The 24,861-nt window shown below is 35.5% G+C and overlaps 1 protein-coding gene across 4 annotated transcripts in view; it reads right to left on the bottom strand.

Moving 5' to 3' along the window:
* Positions 1 to 24,861, bottom strand: part of FAM227B (family with sequence similarity 227 member B) — a gene marked incomplete at its 3' end in the record, with an annotated part of 264,786 nt that overhangs the window by 37,771 nt on the left and 202,154 nt on the right. For 3 of the 4 annotated variants that reach the window (XM_081229396.1, XM_081229395.1, XM_081229397.1), the window contains one exon: positions 16,875 to 16,972. In XM_081229396.1, the coding sequence (XP_081085522.1) occupies positions 16,875 to 16,972 (98 nt within the window). Of the gene's footprint in view, positions 1 to 13,786; positions 13,948 to 16,874; positions 16,973 to 24,861 lie in introns of all 4 variants that reach the window. The other variant, XM_081229398.1, reaches the window with a different exon arrangement.

Below are 24,861 nucleotides of genomic sequence, written 5' to 3'. Positions count from 1 at the left end.
GAATGTGTAGTAACAGAGTAGATTTTCTCCTTTGCCTGCCTAACTCCTAGGAGGAGAAATAGTTGAGTAAACACAAAATTATAATTTAGTCAATTTCTAATATTTACTTGAGATATTACTTTTTAGTCTTAAATTCTAAGCATTCAAGAAGCTATGACTTTTCCATCTGATTTTTTTATTGACCAATAACATGTATAGCAAGAATATCTGTTTTTTTCAATGTCTAAAGATCATTTAAAGTATCTGAAAATGAAGTTTTCTTCTCTTATTTGTTACAAATTGGGCTTTACCATATTTACACTAAAAAAAAAAACCAACCTGAACTCTTACTAAATCTCTGATATGAAAACTCCTCCTGCTCCCCCTCTTATTTTTCCACTGAGCCATGTTTATAATCTAAAGTCCAAATGTTGGCTAAAAAGAATTGATACAACCCACTCCCTGGAACCTGATTACTGAAGGCAACTGAAGTTTTCATTATTTAGTTTAATAACAAGTTTGCTGAATTGTGGTTTGGGTCTTGTGTATTTTATTAAACGAAAAGAAAAGAAAAAACCCTAACTAGAATTTAAACTGAATCTGTAAGAAAAAAGGGCTGGATCTTACAAGCAATTCTGTAATTGTCTCTGGCTCAAGGTGGCTGCAAAATGCTTACAACACACATGCACATACTTACTCATGTAAAACAAAACCCTCAAGTTCTTTTAAAAAAAATATGATGTTCCTTCTCCCCCCCAACCTTTCTTAACTTGGCCCCCATTCTTTATTGGCAGAGTTCATGAAAAGAAGAAACTTAGCAACCTACTCAGCAAAGTCTAGAATAGCTTTCCATTTGAAAAGTTACTTAAAACTAAAAATAAAACCTCCTTTTCTCTTTGAAGAGCAAAATTTAAATACCTGATGTATCCTTTGTCCTACTATGACTCCATGATATTTCTCTGCTTATAAAATGCTCTATTAAATAAATCTTAAATATATTCTTTAAAATTAAAAATCTTATCATTTAAGGAATCGTTAAGAGTGTAGCAGGAGAGTTTGTAGGTTATTTTAGGTAACTGATATAAATTAGTACCAATGTGAATTAAGTAAAGGGAGTCCATGGGTCAAAAATATGACTATACAAAAAGGCAATCAGAATTTTATACAGATCTAGGCTACTTATGAAGTTGTTTATCTGAAGGCTTATACAGAGAGTAGCACACTTTCTACTATGGATTGAAGCCATGTTGTATGGAGCAAAAATCTGCATGATGACAAAAGTAGTTTACCTTGGAGCAAAAACAAACAAAAATCAAATAAAATGAAACTAGAATAAAAGGAAAAAAAATCCAACTAAAAAAAGCAAAATGTGTGACTGGAAATTTAAGAACTCAGATGGGAAATTAACTTGGTTGGTAATTTTGTTGGATTAAACAATGGATGAACAAGATAATATATAATCTTAGGCCACAAAACTTCTAAAATTAGAAAGCTGTAAGTGGCAAGGTAAAAGAAAGTTCTATATGTGCTGGCTATCTGATATCCAAAGATGATATCTCAAGTTCTGTGAATGGATTAAACTTTTCCTCTTATTCAAGAGAGTGCTGTCCATAGAACAGTTTTGTGATGATGGACATGTTTGATATCTGTACTGGACAACAGTCACACATGGCTAGTGAGCACTTAAAATGTGACTAGTGTAAGTGATGAACCGAATTTTTACTTATCTTTGACTTTATTAATTTAAGTATAAGTTTAAATATTCACACATGGCTATTTAATATACACACAATTCCAAAAAATTGCAGAGGAAGGAACACTTCTGAACTCATTCTATGAGGCCAGAATCACCCTTATATGAAAATCAGACAAAAATATCATAAAAAAGAATATTATAGGCCAATACGATGAACATAGACCCAAAAATCCTCAACAAAATATTAGCAAACTGAATCTAACAATACACTAAAAGGATCATACACCATGATCAAGTGGGATTTATCCCAGGGATGCAAGGATTTTTCAGTATCCACAATCAATCAGTGTGATATACCAAGTTAACAAATTGAAGGATAAAAACCATATGATCATCTCAATAGATGCAGAAAAAGCTTTTGACAAAATTCAACATCCATTCATGATAAAAACTCTCCAGAAAGTGGGCACAGAGGGAGCCTATCACAACATAATAAAGGCCATATATGACAAACCCACAGCTAACATCATACTCAATGGTGAAAAACTGAAAGCATTTCCTCTAAGAGCAGGAACAAGACAAGGATGCCCAATCTCACCACTTTTATTCAACATAGCATAAGTATTGGATAGCCACAGCAATCAGACAAAAAATAGAAATAAAAAGAATCTAAACTGGCAAGGAAGAAGTAAAGCTGTCACTGTTTGTAGATGACATGATACTATACAGAGAATATCCTAACAAAGCCACCAGAAAACTACTATAGCTCATCAATGAATTCGGTAAAGTTGCAGGATACAAAATTAACATACAGAAACCTGCTGCATTTGTATATACTAATAACAACTATAAGAAAGAGAAATTAAGGAAATAATCCCATTTACCAGTGCATCAAAAAGAATAAAATACCTAGGAATAAACCTACCTAAGGAGGTAAAAGACCTGTATTCAGAAAACCATAGACACTTATGAAAAAAATTGAAGATGAAAAAAACAGATGGAAAGGTATACTGTGTTCTTGGATTGGAAGAAATAATATCATTAAAATGACCATACTACCTAATGCAATCTACAGATTCAAAGCAATCCTTACAAAAATCCTAAGAGGATACTTCACAGAACATGAACAAATAATTTTAAAATTTGTTTGGAAACACAAAGACCCTGAATAGCCAAAACAACCTTGAGAATCATGCTCCCTGACTTCAGACAATACTACAAAGCTACAGTAATCAAAACAGCATGGTACTGGCACAAAAACAGACACACAGACCAATGGCACAGAATAGAGAGCCCAGAAATCCACACACCTACAGTCAATTAATCTATGATAAAGGAGGCAAGAATATACAATGGAGAAAAGACAGTCTCTTCAATAAGTGGTGCTGGGAAAACTGAACAGCTACAAGTAAAAGAATAAAATTAGAACATTTTCTAACACCATATACAAAAATAAACTCAAAATGGATTAAAGACCTAAATGTAAGACCAGAAACCATAAAACTTCTAGAGGAAAACAGGCAGAACACCCTTTGACATAAATTGTAGCAATATTTTTTGGATCTGTCTCCTAAAGCAAAGGAAATAAAAGCAAAAATTAAAAAATGGGACCTAATTCCACTTAAAAGTTTTTGTACAGAAAAGGAAACTATTGACAAAACAAAAAGACAACCTACTGAATGGTTGAAAATATTTGCAAATGACTGATAAGGGGTTAATATCCAACATATATGAACAGCTCATAAAACTCAACATCAAAAAACCAAACAAGCTAATTAAAAAATGGGCAGAAGAACTGAATACATATTTTTCCAAAAAGGAAATACAGATGGCCAACAGGCACATGAAAAGATGCTCAACATCACTAATCAGCAGGAAAATGCAAACCAAAGCCACAATGAGATATCCTGACACCTGTCAGAATGGCTATCATCAAAAAGAACAGAAATAACAAATGTTGGTGAGGATGTGGAGAAAAGGAAACCCTTGCACACTGTTGGTGGGAATGTAATTTGGTACAGCCACTGTGGAAAATAGTATGGAGTTTTCTCAAAAAACTAAACATACAGCTACCATATGACCCAGCAATTCCACTCTTGGGTATATGTCCTAAATAAACAAACACCTTAATTCAAAAAGATACAAGCAACCCAATGTTCATAGCAGCATTATTTACAATGGCCAAGATATGGAAGCAACTTAAATGTCCATCAACAGATGAATGGATAAAGGAGATGTGGCACGCACGCACACACACACAATGGAATACTACTCAGCCATAAAAAAGAATGGCTCATTTTAAAGGCTCTCCTGCCTCTTACTTAGAAACTATCCATTGTGTAGATCATTTTTTGTTAGCCTTCTTTGCATCTGTTTGAACTCACAGAGTGGAGAAACAAGAACTACATAGGCACAGTGTATTTACTTAGAGCCACAATGAGTGGTTCTAAATGAATACAAAATTTAGAGTTTTAAATGTCTCCTAAACACAAAAATGACTACTAGATATGGGATTGTTAGTCTAATTCAGTACTTAGCCCTCCTGCTTCTAGATCATGAACTCTAAAAGATGTGGGAAGCCATCTGGCCAATTCTGCCCAAACTCTTGGAGCAGGTAGCCCCATTTCATGGTGGCAAGTGAGATGCACAGTACAATGTTGAATTTTTAAAAAATGTAATTCCTGTACATTTTCTTCTCTCCTTCCATTTAGTTGACTATCAGCGATCCACAAGAAAAGTAGTGAGAAATCAGTGGATTGTTTTCTCCATAATGGTGAGAAGTGAAACCAACATTGTTGTCCCTTTGTTAAATAATACTCATAACAAATATACTATCTTGGGTTGGGTTTTTGGGGAAGCAGACTAAAAATGGAGATTCTCCCTTTGTTTTTGATTTTTGACAGTTTTATTATGATGTATTTTGGCAAAGATTTCTTTAAGTTGAATTTGTTTGGTGACCTATGGGCTTCATGAACTTGGATATCTAAACATCTCCCCAGATTTGAGAAGTTCTCAGCCATTATTAATTAAGATCTGTGCTCCATTCTCCCTCTCTTCTTTTGGAACTCGAATACTTTGTAGATTATTTCTTTTGATGGGATTCCACAGATCAAGTAAGCTTTCTTCACTCTTTTCAATTTCTTCTTCTTTGTTCTCCTCTGACTGGGTAATTTTAAAGTTCCTGTCTTCTAACTCACAGATTCTTTCTTTGCTTGACCCATTCTGCTATTGATGCTCTCCATCACATTTTTTTTTCCATCTCATTCATTGTATTCTTCAGCTCCAGAATTTCTGTTTGGTTTTTTTTTATAATTTTTATATCTTTGTTAAACTTCTCATTTTGTTCATGATTTGCACTGTTTCCTGATTCCCTTGAATTATCTTTCTGTGCTTTTCTGTAATTCACTGAGTTTCATTAAACAGTTCTTTTGAATTTTTTATCAGGTAAATTGAGATCTCCATATCTTTGGGATCAGTTACTGGAGAATCATTGTGATCTATTGGTGGTGTCATGTTTCCTTAAATTTTTTATGTTCTTTGAAGTTTTGCATTGCTGTCTTCACATTTGAAATAGCAGTCAGCTCCTCTAGTTTTTGCTAACTTCCTTTGGGCGATAAATTCCTTCTGCTAGGGATTCTGAGGCTTTTCAGACCTTCTATGGATACATCTGTTTTACACTTCTTGCTCCCTTTAGTGGCAGAATTTTAAAGCTTTTATGTCATCTCTCTACACTGTTAACACACCAGGCCAAGCACTGACAGCCTTCCTTTTGCTTTCCCAAAGGTGGCATATAAGTTCAAGTTTGTGGTCTCTCTCTGGCCCACAGATTTGGGCTGGCACAGACTTTCTGTGTATACTCACTAGCTGTCTGCCAAAGCTCGCTTTTGCTGTTGCTATTGGGAGTGTGCACAGGGAGCTGGTCACAGGGTGAGAATGTATGTGGGTGGGGTTCATGGAGGACTGGTGCTGTCTATGGGCTAGCTGGGGGTATCTATGGGTGGTGTGTCCTCAGGGACTCATGGGCAGGCTTCTTGGTAGAGTCTATGACATGGTTAGTAGAATCTGCATCCCTTTAATGCCCTCTGAGAGTTCTATCTACAATTCTCCCAGCCTCTTTCCAACCCCTAAGTCATGAAGCTCATCATTCAGTACTCTGGATGGGGAAGAGAGAAACAAGCCTCTTTGGCAGCAACCACACTGCTTGGGAAGCCAGGTGGTCCCTAATTCGCTCTCACTTTCCCCCACACAAGAAATCATGGGCTGAGAAGATCTCTCTTGGACCTAAGCTGTGCTGCCTTGGGGGAGAGGTGAAGTTAAACTGTTCCTGTTATCCTTTCCCATGCATCTACATTTGAATTTTTTTGTTTCAGTGGTGTGCTGAAATTTCTCTTCTGGAAGCCTGGACTTCCACAAGGGCTCTCTCATCTATAGGTGATTGCCTATGACAGTGTTTTCCAGGGGTTCTTGGACTGTGGTCAAGAGGTGATAGAGTTGGTTCATAGGCCACTACAAGTTCCACAGCTAGGACAGAAATCTGCATGCCTATTACATGATGCACACGTGGGTGACCCTCCTCTCAGATCCCTTGGAAAATGGTACTGGATCCCACAACTCCCACAAGGGCATTTTTGTCCGTGGATGTACGCCAAATTGTTGTCATTGAGGGGCGACATGATGTCTTATTCAGCCACGATGCTGATGTCACTCCTGTCCCTGTGTTAAAAAATGGGGGGCCATGCATACTTTTTTCTGTCCCTGTGTTTAACAACACTGAGAATAAGAAAAAATAACCTACAACTTGCCCAGAAAATGCTTTTTCCTGAAAGATAAGACTTTGAACCAGCTAAAACAGCTTGCACATCAAAGCTTACTTCAAGACCCTTGCTTCACTGGGCCCACTAGTCCAAAATTATAATATTAAACTCTGCCCAATCCCAAGCAGTTTCTCACCTTGCACAACCTGCCTCAAAATCATCCAACTTAGGTCCTAAGACCCTACAAATGTCATTCCTGAATTTATCCATTTTGAGACACTACTAAAGCTCTGTTAAATTGTTGTTCTCTTTTACTACAATAAGTCTATTAAACTTAGCTTTTCTTGGTCAACAGGTTATTCTGGTGGTCCTTTAGGGGAACTGACAATTGTGAATGGGAAAAATGGTGCCTATGCATTCTTTTTCTTACTGTAGCCTCAGAAGAACATGGTTCTACAGTGACCTGACAAAATGAGAAGGTTGTCATTTCAGTGAAAATTTGAGCTATTTACCAATATTTACCAATTCAACCACCAATGGTGTGGAAAGTCAAATTCCTCCAACAGAATCACAAATCTCAGGATTAAAAAGGACTTGAAACTTATATAGCCCAATCCGTCTGCTTGATACACATGGAGAATATAGGCTCAAATCTGGGCTCAAATTAAATTTTTTCCCTATACTGCTGAAGGGGCCTCTTCCATGCAACTAAGGTTTTTAGGTTTCCTCTCTACTTCCTCATCTCCCTTCTTATTCTCCTCTGCTCCCCAGCCTGTTTTTCCTCTTTGCAGACAACTAGAGGAAATATCAGTCCTCCCTCGTGTTTTGGTAGAGGGAGTCTGTGTTGCCACAGGGTTTTTAGGGCTGGGTGTTTTCAACAAAAAGTATTTTAAAAAGACCTCCCACTCCAGGAAGCTAACATCTGGTTTCTATTATCTGAAAGGTCTCATTAACAGATGATATTATAATGTCCATATCCCCATTTTTGAAGCTGAGGAAAGTGGGGGTTAGATTTTGGGGGTACAATCTCATAAATAATGGAACAAACTTTCTGGCAGGTGTAGGCTTTCCTATTCATTTCATCCTGAGAGTTTTAGGATTGAGGGAAAAAAGTATTTTATCCTGTCTTTACTGGAAAAAACACTAGATAAAATGGTTCTGGATTAGAAGTTTTTTTCAGACATTTGTCTTTTAGCTAAGGTATCCTTTTAAAAGTCTGATTACCAAATCCTTAGTATATGTTAATTAACTTGAAATTAACTTGAAATGTAACTGACTTGAAATGAAAAATACCATTCATAGTAACTTTTAGTAACAACTCACAAGTTGTTATTCACATATTAGTGAGAAAAAAATCTATATATGCATGTGTGACAAAGATTATTGGAAATCTTTTTATAAATAAAAGTGAAAGGAAGTTGCACATGGCTCTAAAGAGTTTCCCACTAGATTCTGTGTGAAGACAGAGTGTTATACAGAGCTGGTGACCTTATATGAGTCTCAGGGTTTCTTTCTTTTCCTTTTTTCCCCATTGACTATTTGCTTCTCCCACATCACAGATAATTCACAACAGATGGTTTCTTCGTATAGCTTTTATTTTTATGCTGGGATAAATGTTGATATATCCCATATTATTTTTAATTGTAGAGTTGAATTATCTGACTCCGGACAGTTTTTACATGTTAAAAAGTCTGTATATATGTGTGATGGTGGGAGCATGTGTTTACAGTAACACAATAGCCTCATTGTGACACTGCCTTAAGTTCAGATTTTTCCCAAACGGCAAAAAAAATGTGAACGAACATTCTAAACTCAAGTTAGAAATACAGATACAGCCTATAAACTTTACTTTTTAATGAGACCCAACATTTTGTTCCTGAGTCTTCCTTTTTTTTTAAAATTAAGAATTTGTGAAACATGTAAAATAATTATTAGACTTTTGGGTATTTGGTAGTTTACTCTCAATACATAAAGGAGTTGAGGTAGTTTACAAAAATGCAGGCAATGTAAGATGGGAAAATTAGGAGCTCCAAATATATTTTGCACAAGATTCTTCCCAGTTTAAAAACACACTACACATTCAGCCTGGGTCCTAAGTCAGTTTTTCTTTTTAGTTTTACTCATAACTCTAGCATAAGTAACCAAGTTTTTAAAAAAGAAATTCAAAGACTATTCATTAAAAAATTCAAATTTTCTACTAATGATTTAATGTACATTATCTAGTTTAAAAGTTCATTATTTTCCTTATAAGTGTACGTTAAAAGTCCTGTCAGGGCTTCCCTGGTGGCGCAGTGGTTGAGAGTCTGCCTGCCGATGTAGGGGACGGGGGTTCTTGCCCCGGTCCGGGAAAATCCCACATGCCGCGGAGTGGCTGGGCCCGTGAGCCATGGCTGCTGAGCCTGCACGTCCAGAGCCTGTGCTCCGCAACGGGAGAGGCCACAACAGTGAGAGGTCCGCGTACCGCAAAAAAAAAAAAAAAAAAAAAAAGTCGAGCAGGACTGATGTCAGTCTTTTTGTAGCTGAATCTCAGAAGTGACGTTTCATTATGTTTGCCATATCCTATTTGTTAGAAGAAGCAAGTCATAGGTTCAGCCCGTACCCAGTGGGAGGCAATTACACAAGGGCATGAACCAGAAGGCAGGGATCACTGGGGACCATTTTAGAGTCTGCCAACCCCAGATATGATGAATTATATTTGTCTTTTTTGTTATTTAACTCCTCCACTTTCTCTACTTTCTCCTACTCCTTCACTCTGCATAGATGCATTAGCCAGAAAGTGTTATTTTTCCACTTCAGGAAAGCCAGAGGACTCCAGCAAGCCCTGAGAAAAACTAATAAAAATGTTCTATATTCTTAATAGCTTCAATGTAAAATTTCAGTGAGAAAGAGATAAATTCAGTGATCATACAGTCATCATAATTATGGGAACTCTGGACACAAATTTCATTAGCAGCTATCAAGTTCTTGGAATTAACACAACATTGTAAATCAACTATACTTCAATAAAAAATAAATTTAAAAAAAGAAAAAATACTTTAGAAAAAAGGTCTTGGAGAAAACATTACTGGGCTCTGCCACCAACCACTAGTATCATGCTCAAGGAGAATTCTAGCCTGGATCAATCGTCATGTCAGAAAAGTATGCATGGCTCAGGGAATGGTAGACTCTGTTGCCAGCTCTGTTGCATGAATCACCTGGGTAAGCTACTTACCCTCTGTGAGTTTTGTTCCCTCATCTGTAAAGTGTCTGTGATGGGTGCCTGCTCTGTCCACTGTCCCAGGAGTCTTGTCATTTCTTGCAATGATACATAGGAAGATTCAATAAATGTTTTGAAAAACTGTAAAGTGCTGATGAATGTGAGGCATCATTATCACTTTGTTCATCATTAGATCTAGGAATAGTTTTTCTTATCAGCGGGCATTACATTTTACAAGCTCAGAAAGCATCATGGAAAGCCCCATTACTTTCTGTCTTTCTTTTTTTAAATTTATTTTATTGAAGTGTAGTTGATTTACAATGTAGTGTTAATTTGTGCTGCACAGCAAAGTGATTCAGTTATACATATATACACATTATTTTCATATTCTTTTCCATTATGGTTTAATCACAGCATATTGAATATAGTTCCCTGTGCTATACAGTAGCACCTTGTTGTTTATCCATACTATATATAATATATAGTTTACATCTACTAATCCCAAACTCCCAATCCATCCCTCCCTCCAGCACCACCCCCCGCCCCCGCACCCCCAGCAACCACAAGTCTGTTCTCTATGTCTGTGAGTCTGTTCCTGTTTCATAGATAAGTTCACTTGTGTTCTATTTTAGATTCCACCTATAAGTGATATCATATGGTATTTGTCTTTCTCTTTCTTCTTACTTCACTTAGTATGATAATCTCTAGGTCCATCTAACTTGCTGCAAATGGCATTATTTCATTCTTTTTATGGCTGAGTAGCATTCCATTATATATATGTACCACATCTTCTTTATCTATTCATCTGTCGATGGACACCTAGGTTGTTTCCACATCTTGGCTATTGTGAATAGTGTTGCTATGAATATAATAGTGCATTTATCTTTTTGAATTATAGTTTTGTCCAGACCTATTACTTTCTAAATGGTGATTTCTTTCTGATCTTTATGGAATGAAATACTCTCCTAAAAGATTTCATGCTCTAGATATCCATTTCCTCCTTTCCCCACCCCCACATATACTCATACTCTTCCCACATTCTCAGTGAACTGGTGTTATGAATCTTTGTATTGTTGTTGGACAAATCCATGCCCATCAGAAATATAAACACAAAGACTGATATTTTTATAATCACAATAAAAATTAGTTAAAAATAAAAGTAATCTATTATGAATGGTTTTCATACCTTTCAGATTTCACTTCTAGACATCTAAAAATTTTGTATTTAACCATTTGTTTGAATAATCCAAGGTTGATGAGAATCCTTAAGTTACAAGTCTCAGAACAGACTGATTTACCTCTGTAGTTTCCTTTCTCCTTGTGTTCCAGAGCCATCCAAGTTAATTCCATGTGCCTGTGGTCAGTGAGACTCTGGAGGTTGTCTTGACTGAAATATGGGAGAAGAAGTGTCCTGGGAAGAATTTTGAGAATCTGCTAGGGCAGTGTTCTCCACACTTCCTGGATCATGTACCCCATGAGTAAAAGCTATGTGAGCACACTCCCTCATAGATATAATTTTAAATTTATAAATTATATACATATCAATCTGTATTTATATATTATGCATATTATAAAAGATATGCAGTCTATGGATAGAAAACAGTGAGATGAAATAAAATATTAAAAAAATAAAATTTAACACTATATTTATTTTTGGTACACCAAACCTTTTATCCTCAAATTATAGAGATTTATATTGATGTCTAGACAGTTGGTTTATAAATGCCTTACAAATTAAACTGGCATCATACTATCATTTACTAATATTGAAAAGTGTAACATACACTTAGGGCTAGGTTCACTGTTTATAATAATGACATATGTCCATATTTCAATTGATATTTTTGAAAAAAAAATTTTTTTGGCCTATATCTTGGCAGAACTGATTGGATCACCACTAATTTTGTCTCTTAGTGTAGCTGAAAAAGAGCTCCTTCAAGGAATAGAGGAAATATCATTCTGTGTTTTTTAAAAAAAATTATTCTTGCATTATAAATATTATCATCAATCCAAAGTTTCTTTTCAGGAAACTATTTCTTTTTTCCTTTTTTTTTTTTTTTTTTTTTGTGGTACACAGGCTTCTCACTGTTGTGGCCTCTCCTGTTGCAGAGTACAGGTTCCGGACGCGCAGGCTCAGCAGCCATGGCTCACGGGCCCAGCCTCTCTGCGGCATGTGGGATCTTCCCAGACCGGGGCATGAACCCGTGTCCCCTGCATTGGCAGGCGGACTCTCAACCACTGCGCCACCAGGGAAGCCCCTCTTTTTTCCTTTTAAAAAAAATTTTTATTGAAATATAGTTGGTTTACAATATTGTGTTAGTTTTAGGTGTACAGCAAAATGATTCAGATACAAACACACACACACACATGCACACAAACACACACATATGTATTCTTTTTTAAATTCTTTTCCATTATAGGTTATTACAAAATATTGAGTATAGTTCCCTGTGCAATATAGTAGGTCCTTGTTGTTTGCTATTTTATATATAGAAGTGTGTATATGTTAATCCCAAACTCCTAGTTCATGACCCCCCACTTTTCTCCTTTGGTAACCATAAGTTTGTATTCTATGTCTGTGAGTCTATTTCTGTTGTGTAAATAAGTCCATTTGTATCATTTTTCAGATTCCACAGGTAAGTGATATCATATGATATTTGTCTTTCTCTGTCTGGCTTACTACACTTAGTATGAAAATCTCTAGGTTCATTCATGTTGTTGCAAATGGCATTATTTCATTCTTTGTTGTGGCTGAGTAGTATTCCATTGTGTATGTATACCACATCGTTTTTTGTTTTTTTGTTTTTGAACAACAAATGCTTTTTATTTTTTAATTTTTTAAATTAATTTTTATTGGAGTATAGTTGATTTACAATGTTGTGTTAGTTTCTGCTCCACAGCAAAGTGAATCAGTTATACATATACAGATACCCACTCTCTTTTAGATTCTTTTCCCATATAGGTCATTACAAAGTATAGAGTAGAGTTCCCTGTGCTATACAGTAGGTTCTTATCAGTTATCTATTTTATATATAGTAGTGTGTATATGTCAATCTCAGTCTCCCAAGTTATCCCACCCCCCTTTTCCCCTTTTCTTTTCTACATCTGTGACTCTATTTCTGTTTTGTAAAAAAGTTCATTTGTACCATTTTTTTAGATTCCACATATAAGCAATATCATATTATATGATATTTGTCTTTCTCTGTCTGACTTATTTCACTCAATATGACAATCTCTAGATCCATCCATGTGGCTGCAAATGGCATTATTTTGTTCTTTTTTACGGCTGAGTAATATTTCTTTTAAACTTTTAAAGCTATTGGTCCACTAGTAAGTGTCAATTTAGTTAAACCAAATGATATAATCTATAAATCTGCTTAACCACCCAAAGAAAGCAGCAATATGTTGTGAAACTCAGACAACACAAGAGCAAACATGCTATTACTATCCCTCAACAGAGTAGAGTGCAGACTGAAATATCAACTGAGTGAGGGTACCTGTCTACTAAGTATTAGTAAAGTGCAACTTCTTCATTTTTAAAGATAGAAATATATATATATATATTTTCCACCTGGAGCTGTGTATACCCCGGTTTGTACTGGATCTCTTGGGGTTCATCCAAGTCCCTAGTGAGACCTGGGCCAGGATGGGTTATGCAGAGGGGGCACAAGAATGTAAACAGATACCCCTGCTCCAGCCAAAGGGTTCCAATTTCATTTATATTATATTTTATACATTAAGCTTTCTAATAAATTTTCATTAGAACAAATGATTACATAGCTAAGGCACATTTGAAACTTTCTTCTGGAGAAACCTAGAAGTCCATGACCCACAGTTCTGACAAATGTTTGAAACTGAACACTGAACAGTAAAGTTGTAAAAATAGTCTTTTACTAAAGAGCTAAATATACCGATTTTTTAAGTTCCTGGGTTTTATGTTTGTTTTATTTTCCTTACATGTAAAATCACAGCCTTAGAACTAAAAGAGAAAATACTTTTAGCCAAACATGCTATGAAAAGTTTTGAATGTAATTAAATGCTAAGTAAAGTATTAGTTACAAAATGCATTAAAATTTTTTTCTTAACTGAGACATTAAAAACAGTTAAAAGTTTTGAATATTTTGGAAGCATCATATTAAAGCAAAGCTTAAAAAAGGATATGGTTCTTTCAATATTTCAGTGAGTTTAATCTTGACTTGTCTAGGGGCTTTGGAAATACCAGCTAGCTCATGCATCTTAAGATAGTATAAAATCAGTGGACTCTGACCTCCAAAATTGAAGAGAACACGGTTAAACTCTGGGCCACTACTGCTATAATGGGACTGTAAGGGGTAGGAAAAAAAATGAATCAATTATTACTTTTGTGTATTTTTAAAGAACTGTAAATAAAATATAACTGCATTATAACCATAAATACAATTATTATCTGGTATATTAAAACAAATAAAGGGAAATTCTGTAAGGCATCTTAATTAAAGTAATTTACTAAAGTATGAGACTATGAATATGTACAGTAAGGTTCTGCTAGTCTTTTAGCATGAAGACAGGCCAATAGAGATCATTCTATCTGAAGAACAGAAAGAGAAAAGAATAAGCAGAGCCCCAGAAAAAGGGGCAGGAAAAAATATGAAGAAATAATGACTGAAACTTTCTAAGTTTTATGAAAAACACATCCAAGAAGCTTAACTCTAAGTAGGATAAATTCACATCTAGATGCGTCATAGTCAAAGTGTTGAAAGACGAAGACAAAAAGAAAAATCTCAAAAGCAGCAAGAGAAAAACAACATATAAGAGAACCCCAATAAGGTTAACAAGGTGACTTCTCATCAGAACAAAGAGGCTAGAAGCCCATCACAGTGCTGATGAAAAAAACTTTGACCACGAATTCTGTATCAAGGAAACAATCACCATAATTATAATTGCTCCAATATTCCACTATTGACTTCTTGTGGGATGCAAGTATAGTGACTACTCATATGTTAAGTCTCTCCTCAATTTTTTTTTTTTTTTTTTTTTTTGCGGTACATGGGCCTCTCACTGCTGTGGCCTCTCCCATTGCGGAGCACAAGCTCTGGACGCGCAGGCTCAGCAGCCATGGCTCATGGGCCCAGCCGCTCCGTGGCACGTGGGATCTTCGTGTACCGGGGCACGAACCCGTGTCCCCTGCATCGGCAGGCGGACTCTCAACCACTGCGCCACCAGGGAAGCCCTCTCCTCAGTTTTTATAATGCTTAGATGAGAGATTTATTGTTGATTCCACTTCTTGTGGAGAAGTAAGATTTTATTCTCATTCGTTTTTACTGATATGTAAAATTCTCTTGTGTTTTGTTTGCTTATGGTCAATTTTTCATTGTATTCATTCATAGCTACTCCAAAATTATTTCAAATAATGGTAATATTGTAATCAAAAGCAGTTCTTTGATGGTGAAAACTTGATGTCAATATCAGCTGTTTTTTCTGTGATGTAAATCATTTACTTCACCATAGTCTCCCATGACAATTCACATCAGGTTATACCTAGCCTGATCTTAAAACTTGCATGCAAAACCACACCAAGCATTTTCCTGGCTTTTGCCTGGTGTATTCAGTAAGATAGAAATTCTATCTTACTGAAGTTTTAGAAACAGACATTCCTGTTCTTTTTCTGCAGTTACCAGTTTTTAAACTAAGAAAACCACAGTACACAGATCCTTCTTCCTCTATGAGAAACTATGATTTTTTTTTTTTTAAGCATAGTTCAATCAGGCAAGAGCAGATTGAAAGCAGGGCTCCAGAATGAATGTAATACACAATTATTGTCTAATCAGCACAGAGTAGATTCCACATGTTTAAACAGCCCATGAATACAGTAGATTTGGGGGTCAACAACATTCTACTTTTGACATATACAGAGCCTACTGTTAAAAGTGATTCCCAAATCTTTTCAGCGGCCTCCAAGGCAAGGCTTTATTAACCTATACTTATGCAGTTGTAATTTTGGACCTCTATACTTTTTCCACAGTAACAGTTTATCTTCTAAGATCAGGCCTGTTACCCCTGCCTGTTGTAAACTTTTGGTCATCCAATATATTCATAATTCTTCCAGGTTTTATGACTTCTACATGGCTAATGAAAAATGGCAACCATATTTTTATCAAAGTTGTTGATAAAATATTGTGCATGAGACAGAGCCAATGATGCAGCAATACAGTGCACTACCAAAGACATATCTGCAATTTGCTTTCTATCTTTTAATAGTGATATCTGAAAAAAGTTATTGTCAGTTACAAATCCATCTGTCCATATTTCTTCAACTTGTAAACAAACTATAAAAGACCATTTTTAGTGCTTGCTGAAGATCAGATATACAATTTCTATTACATTTCCTTGATTTCTAAATTTAGCAATCAAGGAAATGTAATAGAATGCACTCCCCTGCCTCCCGCCCCCTGCAGCCAAGATGGTGCAATATTGCCATCTACCCCAGATGGACTCCTAGAGTCGCCAATTTCTATCCTAAGTACGGACATCCTTGGCAACACTGTGAAGGTTGGAAGAGATTCTATATACTGGATTATTAAAGACCAGGAAATATATGAATACTGACTTTCAGAAAGTGGTTTTTGTATAGGCATAATTTAAAATTTAAAATAACAGTCAGACTTGACTAGATAATTCAGACAAAATTTTAACAAAAAAGACTGGAACAGATTAAAAACCCAATTGGCTAACAAGTTAAGAGATCAAATTCAGAAGTTCAAGCCAATGGTCTCATCAAATCTTGGCTAAAGCAACACAAGGTGGCAAATCCATAGGATCTCTGTTTGGGAGGCACCTTCAAAAATGTGGAGAAAGCAAGTATTCAAGACTTAAGATCAACAGTATCTACATATGGTCATTTATTCCAGGACCATGGTTTAAGAGGTAAGGACAGGTCAACCACTGTTGAAAGTGCCATTGAAGTTTTCTCTGCACTTTGATGCTTACTGAGATCAGAGCCATGTCTGTATGTCAACGCAAGGAGAAGCAGTGCCAGAAGTATGAGGAAAAGATAAATGCTATTCGTTTTCCTTAGAGATGAGGATAGTTTCAGAAATAAATATGACTTTAATATTAAGATTAACCTCTCCAATAAATCTCTTCTGATTATTAATTTTCTTCTAAAATATATATCAAGAGTGTAATAACCAACATCGTCCATGTGAAACTGTTCAATTAATTATATTGGAAATTAAAGAAGGACATTTTTTATAATTATTATACTCCAAACCTTTGTTGGTAGTCCTGATAATCTTGATTCTTCCTTGGATGCGGGCATTGTATATCCTTCTGGGTTCTTTAAAATTTTTGTCATATTGAAGTCTATATCTAAAACAGAAGATAAAATATTTTCTTAAATTCTTTCTTTCTTCACAAAAGGCATGATACCCCTTCTTTTTCCTAGCAATGCACCTTAAACATGCAGAGAGGTAAAAATGTATGAGAGAAGGTTAGGATACTGTTATAGCTTGCCCCAGTCAGAGGAAATGAATATTCCATCTCATTTTACCTAACAGGGCTTTAGAGTTTTCAAATTCATTCATGTACACTATTTCACATCATCCTCACAAACCATTTTATGAGCTAAGTAACATTTCCCACAATTTATAGATTAGAAAACTAAAGTTAAGGAAACTCTATGACTTTTTCTAAGAGTAAGTCTTGCTCTAAGGTGATAGTTGTTCACATCAATGAATCTAATAAAAACCACTGAATTGTACTCTAAATGGGTGAATTGTATGGTATATGAACTATATCAATAAAGCTGTAATTAAAAAAAAACAAACAGTACAGGAAGAGGATGCAGACCTAGGTCTTTTGCTTCTGATTTCAGAGCTCTTTCCATGACCTCTAGTTAAATGCAATAGAAGGCTTAGGTCTCTGCATGCTAGAGTCTACCTTTTCCATATACTGAAACATACCCAGATAAGGAAAGACTTGGTAATTTTTCATTGCAGCCAGTGTAAATATGCATGAGGGTAGACAGGGAGTCTTGTCTTAAAGGAGAACTATAATGATTTAATCAGCCATGTCAGTCAGCCTAAAAGCATATGCTAATTATTAAGGATATCTTAATATAGAGCAGAGAAAACAGGTGATTTGAGAAGTTTGTACTAGATTCTGGCACAGACAATTATTACCAGTTACCAGGTAGACAAATCAGATCTACAGATTGTGATGCTGATGACAAACCTAGAAGAGTTGAAGAAAGTCACTTGAATTGATTTTTGACATTACCCATTAAAAGATATTAGATACTAGCTTGAAATACTGGAGGCAAGTAGGCATTTATCTCTGACAGAGATTAAAGAACTAGTTAGCAAGGAGCCTGTATTTTAAAATTTTGAGTGGAACCAAAGTTAGATTAAGTTGGGAGTTAGAATGGGCAAGAAAGGTAATGAACCATATAATTTTTCTACTTTAAAACTTGCTCAAAAGCATACAACCCATTATGGAGAAGAATCTGACAGTATCTACCAATAATACAGACACTTTTCTTTGACTCAGCAATCCCTCTCCTGAGAATATATTCTACACAATCTCCTACATAAGCACAAAAAATATATGTACAGGTTTAATGATTATAGCATAATATGTAAAATTTAGAGATTATAAACAACCTGTGCATTTAGCAGTCAGGTACTTGTTGAAAAAACTATGGCACTCCTATTTGATGGAATACTATAAGCTGTAAAAAATAAATGAGCAAGATCTCCATACAGATGTGAAGATATCTACAGGTCATATCATAAAGTGAGGAAAGCAAGTTGCAGAACAGTGAAGAGAGTATATTACTTGATTGAATGTATACAATATATAAAATATACTACTCAGTGTAAATGGGAAAGAATGTATACAATGTATACAATATACTACATTCAGTGTAAAAGGGAAAGAATAAGAATAAGGCAAACATCATTCATTGCATTACACAGAGCTTCTCTAGGGAGAGCAGGTTAATTGAGCTGTTCAGAAGTATTCACCTTTTCATCCTTTCAAGGCTCATGGTAGGACTAAATATCTACCCTCTTTGAAGATAATTATGGAATTTGCAGCTTGCTCTGGGCAATGAAATAATGAATTAGACTACAACTATATATGTAATCTCCAGTGACCCACGTTCCAGTTGAGTCTAAACTTCCTTATTTGTTTAAGTGAGGTCTTTAAGACATTTTTTAGTTTGTTCAAATTATGTTTCTTATTTTAAATTATATGAATTAAGGTATGAAAGGATAGATTAATCTATCTCCATAAAGTGGGAAAAAGATGTGATTTCTTAAACCTAAATCTATTTTCCATTTGTTCATTTATTCATGCATTGCTTCAAGATATATTTTTTGCAGACTGTGAAAAACACTACAAATTTCAAGAGAGGTTGAAAGGATACAGTGGCTGACTTTAGTAACCAATTATAATCAGATAGGTTGATAAAACATATGTAGGTAATACTTGTGAACAATCTAACATCTATTGAAAAGTTAATACAAGATAAAGACGCAAATAGATTGTATCAGAAATAAAACTTTAAGGATGAAACCGAGACTGTTTGTGGGATGAGGTAATCAGAGAATGCTCACTTAAAAACTGATCAGATTTGCAAGAGCTCAGACATCGAAAAAGAGTTCAGGCATCGAAAAAGAGTTCAGGCCAATGGAGTATACAGTGGGGTGACGTTGGGTAACAAGGCATTTGAGAAGGACCTTGAGAAGACCACCCTGGTTGCAGGAAAGGGTTACCTTAGGGAATGTTTTAAGAATACGAAGAAGAAAAAGAACAAAAGAGATTAAGATGAAGTGGCTATGCTAGTGTAAGCAGATCTTTACTATGTGTCTGTCAGGAAGTAATACATTGAACTCAAAACTTTGAGGATGACTGAAATAATTGATGGGTAATTATGAGTTCATTTAAATATTATAGTTGCTTAACAAATGATGTGAGTGATGTGGTTTTACCCCTTAAGTCATAAATGTGTTAATGAACCTAATTATTTCAAATTATCATAAATTTCATAAATGAACCAGGAATGAACCAACCAACACTACCAGTATGAAAATCATAGAGAAAAGAAAAGCCAAGGAATGCATTGTTACCTGTTACCATAAAGGAATAAAGTACAGTACTGTCAGTTAAAAATTCAACACATTGAAATAATAAAATCAAAGTGGTAAAGAATTCACACTTTGGTGAGGTCAGTGTTATGTATGACATATGAAATGCATATGCTTCTTTCAAAATGTGGGTGGAGAGGTCAAATGTAGCAGGGAGAAAACTTTTGCAAGAGCTCATTGTGTTTTCCTCTTAGTGTACATGTTAAATGAAGGGTGCTGTGGTTCACCCATATCATTTCCTCTTTGTTTGGAGCCACTGTGCTCTAATGGGAAAAATGCTAGCAGAAGTACTAGTGACGCAGTGTCAGTTCCCCACCCTTTCACCAAAATCTTTCCATCAGAATAGTTACTGTAAGTTAGACTTCTGTACTAAACAAAGAAACTAGCATTTTATTCCATAATTGAAAAAAAAAAAAGTTCTAAGGCTCTCAAACCTCTTCCATGGGTGGATTCTCAATATTCACCACTAACAATATACCTTAAAGTAAGTTCATATTGCAAGATCAAATTTGCAAAATTTAGTTCTGCTTTTAATTAAACCCAGATTTCTATGTGAATGAGAAATTAATAGTTAAAATGAATGATTAGAATAAGAACTGGCTCTTCTAAGGCTGGTAATCCCCAATTCTTTGTTCTGCTACCACTAAGCTCCTATCCTGACTGCTGAGACTAACTGAATCCAAACTTAATCAAATCAATCATACCAAAAGAAGGGACACTATCAGAAATTTCATTTTAAGACCACAAGACACTAATAGAACTTATGGAAGGTTTGAATTAGTTAGTACCTTGGGAAGACCTGTCATTCTTAATAAAATTTTCTTAGAGAGAAAGACTGAGTGCTACTACAATATGGTCTAAGAACGAACTGTATTTTGAAGTAATTGGTACCACTATATTACAGTGGAAAGTCCATGGGAAAGAACAGAATGGCCTACATAGCAGTGTTCTTCAAATATTGAAGGAAATAAGAAACACCTGGGAATCTTTTACAAATGCAAATTTTGATTTGTTATTAGGTCTGGGGCCTAATAACATCACAGATGTTGGTGATGCTACACCATGATCATGGATTTGCCTTTTGAGTAATAAGGTGGTAGGTAACATAGTGCTGCAACAATTACTAATTATGTGACTTTGAACCTGTGTTCTCAGCTGTAAAATGGTACCATGAACACCAATCTCAGAGGCATCACTAGAGTTGTAAGTGAAATTATGTTTGTGAAGTGCTTGGCAAAGTTCACGTTAAAAAGGAGCGCAGAAGGGAGAGCAGAGGATATGGGAAATTATGTTGGTATTTGGGTAGATGTAGTGGTGGGAGTTTGTGGAAGTTCTCATTGCCTTAATTATCTCATTGAGATAAGAAGCAAAATCACTATCTGAGATTGAGGATAGGGGATGTAGTGTTGGAGATATGAAGAGAAAAAAGGTGGAAATAGTTGTCTTCGTGAGTGGTAGAAATAAAGGACTAGGGAAAACTGTTTGCCTGACAGAAGGTCAATTTGAGTTATGTACTTATGAACTAAAAATGAGACAAGTTAGCATGGTTGAATGCTTTCTCTATGTATGTTTAGCTGAACACTTTCAGATGTGGGAAAGGTGGAGAATTATTTTTAATTATTTTAACTACTTTTAATTAGTTACTTGGCAAATTGTAAAAGGAGTTGAAGATGAATGCAAAGAAGTAACTATAACTATTGACCACAGTATTTAGTTAGGTAAGAAGGGAAGAAAGGACATCAGTGGGGTGAGGGACAGTGGAAAGGTTAATAGGACCTAAATATTGTTGATATTTCATTTTTGACTTAGCATGTGGAAAATTTTTGGAAATGTTCCACGTGTACCTACACTTGAATGTAAAGTCTTGATTTGTTGCATGCACCCTCTGCCTCTCTCTCTCTCTCTCACATACACACACACACACGTCATAATCACTAATGTTTTCCTGATATTATCTGCTAATTGTTTTTGCCAGATTTAGCTATTATTATCTAAGAAGGGAGGATTAAAGTATTGTGGATTTTAAGTGAAAAACTGTGAGTTTGTCCTTGAGATCGTCTGAACATTTTTGCTTTATATATTTCTAGGCAAAGTTTTTGGTACATATATCTTCAGACTTATTACACCTTCTGTTGGATGGTTTATCAGTAGGTAGTCTATTCCTTTTAATGCTTTATTCCTTTAATTTGTCTGATATGAATATTACTATATCCGCTTTCTTTTAGTGAATATCTTCTTCCATTATTAACTTTTTCCAGCGTTTCATTTTTAACTTTTCTAGGAGGTTTTGTTTTGGGTATTTCTTTTTGTGTGTGTGTGAGAAGAATAAAGATGCTTTTAAAATAATCTACGTGAGGCTTTTGCTCTGAGTAGGATGTAGTAGGTCTTACAGGCCAATGTTTCCACTTTAATAACTAGAAAAAACTGGGTAAATTACAAAATGGTATTCTTTATTACAAAAATGATATTTTTAAGGATATTGGAAACAATGGGAACAAGTGAAAATTCCATAGAGGGAAGAGCCCTTCCTTTGTGAGCTGACAATCTCCATTTATCTTCATCCCTTGAAAGTATTTACTGATTTGGGGTACTACTGAGAATCAGGCTTGGCATAGGCAAAATTACTCTACTAGAGAAGACATGAACCATCAGAGCTTTAACAGTCACATAGGCTGGTGTAAAATCAAGACAAGCCCCATGTACATGGCAGCCAATTTTTACTGTGGGATATTTATAGAGTTCTGCGGTGGTATGGAAGGCTGGGGTAGGGCTGGGCCAGAAACTTCTAAAAGGCTGCACAAAGTCTCTTATAGTTCTTAAACAGTGACTAGGAGACAACATCTCACAAATACCTGGCTGGTCTTCCCCTCAGAACAATATGCCAGATTTTGAAGATGTGTGTTATTGGAGGTTAAAGAGTTAACCTCAAAACATTCAAAGCACAGAATTAACTCTCCCTTCCTATTTCATGGCTGAGGATATAGAGACTACCTAGGTTCTTAACTAAAAACCCACGATGACCATGCCTGAACTAGAGGTGGGCTAATCTTACCAAAACTGTAATCCAGCTGAGATCCAGTTCAATCACTGATTAAGTCATGGTATTCAGTCCCTCATGATAAATGGAAAAAGGGAGAACCATCTCTGGTGGACAATAATACCATCTAAAGCTCTACAGTTACTTAATACCTAATGCTTAGTGTACAATAAAAGACTGCAAGCCAAGCCAAGTGCATGATAGAAACAGACACACAGATGACCCACAAATTGAGTCAAGAGACAAAGGACTTTAAAATAATATTATAAATATGCTCAAGAAATTAAAAGAAAAGATGAACAAAATAAGATAAAAATTTCACCAATAATCAGGATCTGTGAAATGAATAAAGGATGCATTCTGGAACTCATAAATACAATGTCTGGAATTAAAAATTCATTGAATGTTTTTAAGAGAAGACAAGATTAATGAAGTTGAAGGAAGTCCAAAGAAAATATCCAAACCGAAACACACACACACACACACACACACACACACACACACACACGCATGCAAACAGAATGGAAAAAACAAAACCGTATAAGAGACATGGGAATTCTGAAGGAGAGGACAGCAAGATTGGGGCAGAGCAGCATTTGAAGAGATAATGGTGGAAAATTTCCCCAAACTGATAAAAGAGATCAACTCACAGATTTTTAAAGATTTAGAAAATTCCAAAGAGTACAAATAAAACCACACGTAAGCACATTACACTCAGATTGCTAAAAACTAGAGACGAAGGGAAAAATCTTAAAACAACCAGAGAAAAAAGATACATTATCTTCAAAGGAGAAATGATAAGATTTTATTAACAGAAACAATGCAAACTAAATGAAATTTTTAAATGACAAAAAAAACCCCAAAATAAAACTCACTGCCAACATAGAAATATGTGATCTGCAAAAATGTGCTAAATGTGAAAGTGAAATAGACATTTTCAGACATAAAAAGGACAGAGCATTCAGTATGTTTGAATTTTTAATATTATTCTTGTTATATCTCAAGTCTCAACACCATTACTTACTAATTGTGAGAAACTGACAAGTTACTTAACCTCTTAAGGTCTTCATTTGTAAAACAGGGATAACCATTCTATCAATCTTAAAGCAAACTATGAAGCTTTAGCGTGATAGTGAAAATGCTTAGTAAAACTCCATCTCCACAGAGAGATAGTCATTATTATGATAGCTAGGTTTATAGTCCATTTACTATTTTTGTCCTTATTTGAACATGATGCTCCAGGTGTTGTTCAACAAGCACATTGAGTGGTTACTTCTTGTGTCCTTGACATGCTGCACCTATTAAAATACAGCCTTTAAGATTTCATTAGCTATTTGGTAATCATACACTGATTCATATTGTGCTTGAAATTAATTAATTGGGTCTTTAAAAAGTGTGTTACTATGTAGCCATATGTCTTCCAAAGTTTATCTTTATAGCTGGAATTTTTTTTTTTTTTTTTTGCGGTACGCGGGCCTCTCACTGTTGTGGCCTCTCCCGTTGCAGAGTACAGGCTCCGGACGCGCAGGCTCAGCGGCCATGGCTCACGGGCCCAGCCGCTCTGCGGCATGTGGGATCTTCCCAGATCGGGGCACGAACCCGTGTCCCCTGCATCGGCAGGCGGACTCTCAACCACTGCGCCACCAGGGAAGCCCTATAGCTGGAATTTTGAATCCACCTGTAGGGCTTCACATTTACTCCTATTACATTTCATCTTGTCTGAGTCAGCTGATTGTTGAGATCTTCTTGGTTCCTGATTCTGTTTTCTGTTGTGTTGGCTACTTCTTCCAGCTTTATGTTGATGGTTAATCTCTTTTACATATAATCCATATCCTTATTAAAATAAGAAATGTACAGAACAGAAGAGTAGCAGGGACATAAACCTGTGGTTCACCACTAGAAAACAATGATATGTTAAAAGCAAACTTTGTATATTGTTACTCAGTTGTTACAAATCCAAAATTACCCAGTCCTTATTTCTCTTTTGTCTATAATATCATGACGTATTTTGTGAAATTCCTCACAGTTGTTACTGAACCAAACTTGGGTCTGAACGCCTGACACACAGCAAA

This window comes from Mesoplodon bidens (assembly GCF_964165515.1).
Source record: "Mesoplodon bidens genome assembly, chromosome: 3".
NCBI classification, from domain to species: domain Eukaryota; kingdom Metazoa; phylum Chordata; class Mammalia; order Artiodactyla; family Ziphiidae; genus Mesoplodon; species Mesoplodon bidens.
This window is presented reverse-complemented; position numbering and strand designations above follow the sequence as displayed.